At 30.5% G+C, this 10,886-nt stretch overlaps 1 protein-coding gene across 1 annotated transcript; it reads left to right on the top strand.

The window, feature by feature from the left end:
* Positions 1-908: 908 nt before the first annotated feature.
* Positions 909-9,063, top strand: TRIADDRAFT_58049 (uncharacterized protein; the record flags this gene model as incomplete). The annotated part of the gene is made up of 21 exons (XM_002114307.1): positions 909-931; positions 1,586-1,650; positions 1,875-1,987; positions 2,086-2,154; positions 2,878-3,018; positions 3,789-3,904; positions 4,153-4,250; positions 4,376-4,490; positions 4,785-4,888; positions 5,024-5,083; positions 5,245-5,356; positions 5,634-5,781; positions 6,100-6,186; positions 6,279-6,443; positions 6,530-6,692; positions 6,991-7,121; positions 7,234-7,386; positions 7,487-7,639; positions 8,192-8,270; positions 8,645-8,747; positions 8,937-9,063. 21 exons carry the CDS (start codon positions 909-911, stop codon positions 9,061-9,063), a joined length of 2,325 nt encoding a protein of 774 aa, XP_002114343.1.
* Positions 9,064-10,886: the final 1,823 nt, after the last annotated feature.

Here is a 10,886-nt window from a genome sequence, read left to right as displayed (position 1 = left end):
ATAAGTCAATCGACGTTAATGATTATTCAACCGAACGCTATCCTAGACGAGAAATTGTTGACATACAGTTGTTAAATGCTTTAATTAAACAGTAATACTCATTTAGGTTCCTAGACGAGAAATTATCAACATATACTTGTTGTATACCTGAAAACGGCAACTACTTATTTAGGCTATTTTGATTTTCAAAGACTGCTCTTCTCTGTCCATTTCAGAGTTTATTGTTACAATATAATAGAGTTATGAAGCAATATCTATGTTCGATTTGATTCCCAGTTAATTTCCCTTATCGAAGTAGCACATGCAATCAGTCACGTAGACAAATTAAATTGTATAAGTAGCATTCACGTCGTCGAAGAAAATTTTACGGACCATCGAATACAACCAAATTGTAAATATTAATTTAATACAAGGGATAAAAGGTGCTACACCGGCTACATCAATCACGATCGCGTAATGCCTAGACTAGCACTAGTATCATCACTTGTATCGTTTCTTTAATTTTAATAAAATAAGTAACTATTATGCATTACTAGCATACCAGGCGGAGCTTTATTTTCTTTTTCATAACTAGTATAATAACAAATAGCAAATAATAATGACCTTACACTACTATTATTATGCGCTATGTTATACTTTGAGCGACAGACGTTTATGATTAATGAATGGCGGGAGTGGTCAATAGGCTACTGCATTAATGTAATGTTTATCATGATTACTAAATTAAATGAGATCTGGCTAAGGGATATTACAGTATTACTGTATGTACTTGCCTTTACTTTAAGCGCTTTATATGTACGAAATGGTCATCATAGCTTACCGAGTTATACCCAAAGGGCACATTCAATTAAATATAAAACAAGTTAAGCCCTCTCCTACAATCTGTACGACAGTTCTATTCGCACCAAATGCCTATTTATTTCATCCAAAGGTATAGTTCAAATATAAAAAAACTATGGGAAAAGAACTTTATAATGCGCGCTTAACAAATGATGAAAATATCAAGATAATAAGATAATAGTTCAACTAATGATTTAACATAGCTCTACGCTTTGGATTATTAACTATGCGCGTACATATACATATGAGTATGCATGCTACGTCATTAGTCGTTAAATAATTCACAAAGGTTATTTCAAAGTTTTACATCACGCTCTACTTCAAACAGCACACATTTTAATCAAAGTATAGTAAGAAAATTATAACTACTTACCGTAAATCGGTACCAGAATTCATTCGGTCAGAAATCTTAAGACTTCAAATTAAATTTAGGTTAAGGTGAATCTTTAAACCGCAATTAGCTCTCCTCAGAATGCCATCATTACTCTACTTCTTGTACCTGTTTATTAGATTAATTCAATAAAAACAATTTGGAATAAATTGTAAATAAATATTTTCAATCTAATCAATATTTGTTTACGGAATAAAATCTGTCGTAAACTAATCAAACGTTAGATATAACAGTAAATTAGAGAGCACTTAATTACATTGGCATGTTTTTGTCTGAACGATTATAGTACGTGGTGCTGAAATATAACAAATTTATTTGATACTAACGATTAAGTATATGCCTCTCATCCTTTAGGGATATCCTTGAATATTTCGAGAATTCTTACTCGTTATACGAAACCCTATTTACGGCACTGAAGGGTAAATTTTGATCATTTTTGTCGAATTCTAATAATTATAATAGCTTTAAATATTTACTGAATTCGGTCCTTAAAATTGAATAACATTTAAAACTTCTTTGAGTATTCGATGATACTTTACATAATTAAGTGCATTAATCGATCATACATTGTTACCCAATTTTATGGCTGAATATCCTCGCGTGATCTATAATCGAATTAAAAAATTTTGTTTTAAAATTATAGATACCTCTGTTTTCTACAAAAGTCCTGATTATCTTAGATTACCATTAATATTCTATTATGGCCATACCGCGACACTTTACGTTAACAAACTCAAACTGGCCGGATTAATCAAGGTATGTGGCAGCCTCTGTTTTCTTATTTTTTTACTAATCCAAATTTTTCTCCTTTTTTATTAACTACTAACATTCCATATGACCTGTTATCCTAATAGGACCGCATCGATTTACATCTGGAAACTTTATTGGAGACTGGTGTCGATGAAATGTCTTGGGATGACACAGTAAGTCAGAGTTGCCAAGCTATTGGTGGATGATTATCTCGCTCATGAAATTTAATTTTTAAACATACTTCTTAAAACAAAAGTTTCTTGTTTTGTTTTACTATCTCGTACTGACATTATTTCTTTAGTATCTCTTATAAAAGAATTATACTAAAGAAGAATTTTACTCATAAATCAGGATACCTTTATTTCATATGAGTTTAAGTAATTTTCATGCTTAAATCGTATACAGTATCAGGTGTAGATCTTCGTCATCTCTACTTGGAGTAAATTATTCCTGATTGAAATGATGATGATATACGATCTGTATAAAGTAAACTTATCAATATATCATAGCAAATAATTTTAATGCATTGATATCGTGTTCACGACAAAGTAACTTTAACCAACGAGATACGATAATTTTATTTTTTCCTACAAGCATGAGTATGGTACTTTATGTGTAACACTAATATAAAAATTTCTAAAATGCTTATGAATAGAATATATTAACTGCGGTATACTTACTCCGTGGCTGCAGGATATTTTTAAACACTTCAACCAAAAATGTAGTCTTGAATAGAAATTTCTCTAATATTGATTAAAATATTTAACGGTTACTCTGGTTGGTTGGCTGATTTTGTTAATATACGTCTAATCCTATTACAGTGCAGCATTCTCTAAGAAAAATTCCTTTATTAATGTGTTACTTTAAAATAACTCATCTTTTAACTTATTATCAAGGAAAGCTATCGCTTCGGCGGTAAATTTCAATGGCCAACAGTTGAAGAAGTTTATGCATATCGTCTCCAACTTAGAAAGCTAATTCGCGAAGTTATTCGAAAAACACCTCTAGTGCTGCCAATAACTGAAGATAGCCCATGGGTAAGAGTAATAATGTTATGTAAAAATATTTCTTCATTTAAAATTTTCTGTTTACGATATACAGTAGTAACCTTTACCACTATACGATTTAAAAGGTCGCAAGTCTATTGAACCAATGATGATTTCTTTAAAGCAAGAACTATAAATGTATAAAATCTACAGTTAAAGTATAGGAGCTTTGTAAATAACTAGCTAAATTCTTTCTTCAAACTGAGTATTAAGACTAGCCATAGAGCATTGCCAAGGCACCTTAAAAACCTAGTACCCGTATAAAGATATTTTCGATATCATCATACGACATTTTACTATAGCTATGTTATAGCGATTATCAAAAAGAATTGAGCAAGATAATACTTCTCAAATACTAATAGTGTTACAAAATTAACTACAGTACTCTGTCAGTACAAGAAATTTTACTATCATACAGTTTGTAATTCTATTGCCTTCAATTCAAGATAGTGATTTAGTGCTGCTATTATAACGTCTTATGATAAAATTTCGTCGCAGTTTCAATTAAAATGGGTTATGCAAAAGGAAATTGTCAGTCTAGTGCTTACGTTTCGAATTTACATATCAGAATATTATGCCGTGTTATATGGATTAAAATTGATTTGTTAAACTAGCAGAATTCCAGTTATAAACTTATTGCATTAGATATACATTATAGCGATGCACCTAGTAGCGAGTATCGAATTATTCAATAAAGTCCTCATACATAACACCATAAATTATCCTTTCTGTTAATTTTTTATCGATAGAACCCGATGTAGGGTATCTATCTGTCAGTTCGTCTTAACATTTCGATACTCCTTATTCTAACTATGTCTTGGCTTGAATACAACAATCTATCAAAGTGGGCACTCTTTTTATCCATTGAACATGAAAGGTAGGATAATTTACAATAATTTCATTTTGACAAAAATCATTCATCTTTATCCTTACTGTAATTATCAACTCAAGTATTATGTATTATCGAAATATATCTACTACATTCCTCCTTGTTACGTAAGAAAATGTGTACATTATAAGAAAATTATAGCTTGATAATGCACCGAAATATACAAAGACGCAGTCTAAGTATCTTTCAATAATTTAGTCTGAAACAGATTTCTGCACTTTGATGTTATTTTTTAGGTTGCATTTTGAGACTTCTTCTGTGCTTTTCCGTCAATTGCCAGTAGATATGCTTGCTAAACCGAATGATTGGCACTATGCATCTTACCAAGCGAATGGTCAGCAACTACGATGATTTAAATTCAAATTTAATTTACTATATCAAGCCTTTCTAAATACAACTTGTATCGTGATATTGGTTTCATGTTATATAATTGCGTTATGTCCTTTCAAATGAAAATAGAAAACGCTGGTGATAATAATCTTATTGCCGTCGACCAGAAAGATGTTAGACTTGGAAGGCCAGATGCGTTCCCATCATTCGGCTGGGATAATGAATATGGTGAACTGGTATCTCAGTAAGTGTGGATATCTATAGAATTGGATCATTAGTAAAAAAATGCCATAGCAAAAAGTTCTGGTAACTAACTATCATTTGCTAATGCTAATCACTAGACTGTATTGTTTACTTGAGTAGATTAAAGCTAAAGATAGATAAATATCTTCACTAGTAAAATATAGAAATTACAATTAAGATATTTTTTCCATACAATATAATATCGTCTAAAGTATTCTATCGACTATCTGATTGTTCATTCGATTAGCATACTCGTACATGGAATGACTTTATTGCTTGTAAATTATGCTATTAGTGTTTCACCTTTTCAAGCCACTAAATATCCAATTACCAACGGCGAATACTTGAAGTTTGTTAAGGACGGCGGATACGAAAGGAGAGAATTTTGGTCGAACGAAGGTATAGTCGTATTCTCGATACGGTATTGAATGAAATATAAGTAATAATATTTAAATCAGTTTCAAAAGAGGTAAATTATATGCATTGTCTACAATCATATTGAGATAAATATATATTGAAATGTAACCTAATTAGGGTGGAATTGGAAAATATTTCGCAAGGCACATCATCCAGTCTTTTGGATTTGTGATAAAGGTAACCTTAAACATACGACACGTATAAAAGAGTATAAAAATCTACATTTAACCGGTGATGCTTCGTTATAATCTTGTCCGATCGTAGTAACAGTCTTAAATTTTATTAATATCAGTGAAAACTAAAATCTTTTATTATACTAACTTCAATTAATAAATTAGGCTGCAAATTGGGTTGTGGTGGAAATCTTAGTGAATATTCCCATTGTCAGCCACGTTTTTTCGATAATGATTTCAATTATCATAATCAAGAAGACCTGACATCCAAATTCAAGTATATAAAATTTTAAATATCTATGATGCCTCGTTCTTTAGCTACTGATGTGGCAACGAATTTTGGCATTTATATTAGATATGTGCGTTAGCAATTTTGTCAAATGCAGTAGAAGTGTTCTATATGCATCTACCATAGAATTTAGTTACCCGATATAAGATGAATATTTATCATTATGATATAGCTGCGCTAGCGTAATCATGTGCAATTTATTAATCTCTATAAAGGCTATTAAATTAAGAGCATAGTAATCACAATCATTTCTATCTTTTTAAAGATATCGTACGACTTTTGATGTCATTACTATGCCGATGGAATGGCCTGTTGAAGTCAACTATCACGAAGCAAAAGCATATTGTACCTGGTTAGGTAAAGACTATCGACTACCAAGTGAAGCTGAATATCATAGAATGCTAGATCAAAATGTACGTGATGAATTCTTAGGACCATTGATTTTACTATGCACATAGCAGACGTAATCTATTAGGCAGTCCTTTAACAATACTGATTATTATGATAATGTGATGCATGAGTACTAAGGCACTCTCTGAAATCTAAAAGTCGATCGCTTATATAACTGTAGCTATTTTAATAGATGTAAAACCTTCAGCTTTAAAACATCTGGGTAGATGAATTCAAAATTGCTTTATTACGCATCTTTACATTTCATTTTTATTTCATGACTATTTACAGCATCACAATTTATATTATCATGCGATTAAATGCATAGTATTTAATTTTAGTTACCTCCAAATCCCTCCGTAGCTTGTGATGTAGCCTTCGATAAAGTCCCAGATTGGAATTTAAATTTTCAGTATTGCAGTTCAACGGTACGCAATATAGATATTTGCTGCTATAATCAGATAAGCAATACCGATATTTGATTACGTTTATGACTGCCACTTCTACTCTGCCCTTGTAGCCAGTTAATTTATATCCTCCAACTGTGACCGGATTTTACGATATTATGGGTAACGTATGGGAATGGACGGAAGATCATTATAACGGGCTTCCTGGATTTCGTACTCATCCGTATTATGATGATTTCTCAAGCAACGCGTTTGATGGAAGGCATAACTTAATGATGGTTAGTTTACAGCCTTTTCCTACTAATTTTTATACACTTATATTACGTAGAATACTTGTAATAATATTATTTTTTGAACATTGCAGTTCGGTTCTTGGGCAACTACTGGTGAATCGGCCTCTCAATTTTTTCGACTAGCTTTTAGGAGACATTTCTTTCAACATGCCGGGTTCCGAGTAGTAAAAAGCAATCCTCGAACGCTCCCTCCTATTGTATTACTTGATACAGAGATTAGCCAGCAATGCCACGGTAATATATCGGTCTACTTATGCTATTTATTTTATAGCTGCAAATATTCATAATAATAATATGAACAGAATAACAGTACTTTATTATATTATACAGTAGTTGAATAGTTATCATAAATTGCCCGTAGGATATTTATAAATTGTAGAGGCATATGTGGGCGATATAGAAGTAAAGCATTTCATGAAAATGGTAATATAATTAAGTAGTGATTCTTCAAAATTTATCTTGATAGCTGCTGCAATGGTTGATAATGCAAATTCAAAATATCATGACAATATCTTATATCGATAATTTCTAGAGGAATATACCAAATACTACTCTGACAACCGTATTGAAATTTGCGGGCAAATTAGCTCTAATGTTCAATTTAAGTTCGAAACCGATCAAATGTTATATGATATGCTTCGGTTTCAATATTCCGATACTGATGTAAGAGAACATATATTAGAGTTATAGGACTGATATCATATTGCACTATTTAATTTCACTGTAATACAATTCAATCCTATAAACCCCCTTATATAACTCTTCTTTTGTATAGAACATTCACAGTCTTTACGGTGTAATGACCGAGATATTAGTTGAAAAGATGTTGCTCATACCTAAAACGTATGGCATAGCTACAGATTCTGCATTAGTAATTGGTTGTGGCACTGGAAGGCTAGCTTTTGAATTAAGTACAATATATCGAAAGGTAAATACAAAATTGGTATCGTTGAAACGAAACCAATTAAACTTGCAAGACAGTTAGTGTTTAATAATTCATTTATTTTTAAACTGTATGTTCTTGATAGGTCTTGGGGCTTGACTATTGTGGAAAATTTATCAGTGCTTGTCTGAATATTGCAAAGAAAGGATCGGCAAATTTTGATTTTGCAGGCTTAAATGACTCACTGACAATTAGCATAGACTCGAATATTAACCTTGATCGAGTAGCATTTAAGCAGGTAGAATTAGGTTATTAAGCTGACTAATACTGTCTAGATTTAATTTAATAGGTCTTTATGTGGTAGCTGTTTTTTACGTTAAGCAATTAGTACCATTCTTTTTTGATTTCAATAAAGAAACATTGCGTTCTCTATTATAATAGTGTATCTTTTTAGTCATAACTATTTAATAATTAAGAATTGAATCACTACTCGAAACTTTTAATAGAAGGAGTAATATAGATAGACATAATGATTTGAGATTTATTCATTTTGACACCTGTATTTGTCGGCACTAATTCAATTAATTACGACGTCATAGCATATACCGTGCTTTACTATGTTCGATACCAGCCATTTTACAAATTACTTCGATATAGCCAAACTCAGTATCGAAGACATAGATTTTTCACACCCTTAGAAAATACTGAATTTTACTGAAATTTATTACTGAGATCATACCGTTATAAATTAATCACATGTTAATTATAGATTATATGGAACATAGATTTATAGTCAATATCTTCTTTATCATCTATACTAAACAGTAATCTTTGCAATTCAATTTTAAAGTTAAGTTGGCTACCTAACGAAGTTGGGAATCACGACCTTGTTCTTTTAACCTGTTTGGATCGAGTAAACAACAGAAAAAGTAAGAAATTACATTTAAATCTAGAATATTTTACGAACTCTGACAAACACATACTTATTATTGTAGCTTTTTATATTTGTTGTCTTTAGAAATGCATAACTATTAGTTTAAGTTTTTTTAAATTTTTCAAGTATTTTATTATAACAAAGTACTGTCGTATGTTTATGTACGTAAAAGCATATTTTTCCTTGCGATTTATACAAATGCTTATCAATGCGGCACGCTATTAGAATAAAATTATAGATAGTAAATTAGATAAAATTGATTTTGTCATATTAATGGCTGTATGATTTAGTGAGAATAAAATCAGAATGTAGGGGTAACAGATGGACCTTTTAACGCTAAAATACAATTAATTTTGTCGTACTGTATAGGCTGGTTGATTCGATTGAACGAAATAGTAAAGGATGATGGAATTGTGGTTATCAATATTTCAGACGTAAATTCTGAACAGTTAATGGATAGCATGAAAGATGAGTAAGTATACCGATTAAGAACGAAGATAATAAATAAAATTGTCTGCTTCGGTGAAGATCTCTTCTGATAACAAGCGTACAGTTTAAATAGTTGATATTCGCTTTGTGTATGTAGCAAGAAGTTAAAACCATTGTAATCATCAATAGGTGTTATTTTTTATAACTTATATGTTGGCATTGGATGTTTTAGGTTCGATTTGCTGGCTTGCGTTAATCTTATCGATAACAAAAAGATAGCCAACGGTAATAGCATTGCGTTATCGAATCCATTATTGGGAAATTATATAACCATCTGGAAGAAAGTTCCGATCTCATAATCTATGTAATAGTTAAGATAGAGTATTACTGAAGCTACACCATGGGACACCGACAGTTTATGCTATGGTTATTCACTTTATGACTCATTTCAGATTTAATAATTCGGTAATAAAATGCCAGGCTATTATAGTAGGGAGGTTAGATTATCATACCGGTTTATACCCGGTATGGCATAAAAGTGTACGTTATCATGGATATTTATTTGCAATAAATACTCTTATAATTAATTATTTTTATTTAATGCCTTCCATTCTATCAGCTAGATAATATTCTATCGATAATAAATATTTTCATGCTATACTGATATTGTGCCAACCGAATCATCATATTTATTTCATTGTTAACATCTCATCTTAATAATCACGATCGGAATTCAAGTAAGTTAGTGTCCATATTCGTGAAAGAGCTTAGCTTTGCTATTTTATTACATCGTATCTATTAGCAATCATAATTATAATTAACTATTTTACATATTGGCTGTTGCATCTTTGCTTATTAATTGTAATTTTGCAACGTATATTTTTAATAAATGGATTTACCATTTGAAAATATGATGATAATTTAAATTTTACAGACGTGGTCAAGGACAAATTACCCTTATAGTGCTACACTATAGCTCTTAACGCATATTCTTGTATGTACTATAGTTATATAATGCATAAAATGATTGCTTAAGATGATGGCGATGGCTTGATATAATCTGAATATATACATGCTATAAAGTTGTACAAACGATATTCGAATCCTTCTCAATTTACCTATCCGCGGGAGGCTATTAAATAGTATGGTTTTAAGCGATAACTAGCCAAGTGTAATCGGTTAGTTTAATAATATCGATAAAATATCAAATTAGGTTTTATAAAGTGTTAGCGATTGGTACTGTTATGTTTATAGTTTTAAATCTGCTATAAAATAGAATTAATCTATCAAACTGCTTAATTTATCGGTAAAACTAACTGGTTCGACAGGTCATCGTTGTAGAACTTATAGTATTACTAGGGTTAACAATGCTAAATTACGTATGGAAATGTTGTAGTGATCTTCATCGGCGCTTAGCTCAAAAAAGCGTCAATTGTTGCACAATAATAATATTATGAGTTATGATTTAAGGATATGGAAGTGTCATAATTTAATACCTAGCCGCAAGGTATCAGAAATGTTGTCATAATTCAAGTTTTTCAATAAAAGTCATGACAAAAATTCATTCTATTTTATTAAAAATTAATCATATCAATATTATATAATGCCCAATGATCATGATTATTTTAAGAGGTAAGAAATATTATATTCATTATTCCATCTTAACTTTAAGGTTTACTTCCGTTATAAATTCTTGATATCATGTAACTAAGAATTGAGGTGTAATTACAAGAAATAAAAACTTTAGCTTTGTAAATGTTTTCTTGTAATATTTTATAAAAGGTAAACCAATTTCTTTGAATTGAAGTACAATAAAATGGGGCGATAATATTATTATTCGATTAAGATAAGTTTTATTTTTACGAAAATCTAAATACACGAAGATTTACAAGTAAAATTGATTTGTCTGAAACCATATTGCAAAATATTTTCTTCATAATTGATGACGTAAACGGAGAAGAATATTATTGTCAGGAATGAAAATTAAATTAAATAAACCAACTGTTTTAGCAGACTGTTGCGTTTTTGTTTTCTGCTTTACAAGATACCTATTTAGTAGTATTACATAAATATTTCAGATCTTTTAATACATAGTTAAATACTTTGTGAATATTAATAAGATATTTACGCTTTTTAAGTCCCCTAACATTTCATGTTAGTATAGTAACATGTTCATATAGCT

This window comes from Trichoplax adhaerens, genomic scaffold (assembly GCF_000150275.1).
Source record: "Trichoplax adhaerens TRIADscaffold_7 genomic scaffold, whole genome shotgun sequence".
NCBI classification, from domain to species: domain Eukaryota; kingdom Metazoa; phylum Placozoa; class Uniplacotomia; order Trichoplacea; family Trichoplacidae; genus Trichoplax; species Trichoplax adhaerens.
This window is presented reverse-complemented; position numbering and strand designations above follow the sequence as displayed.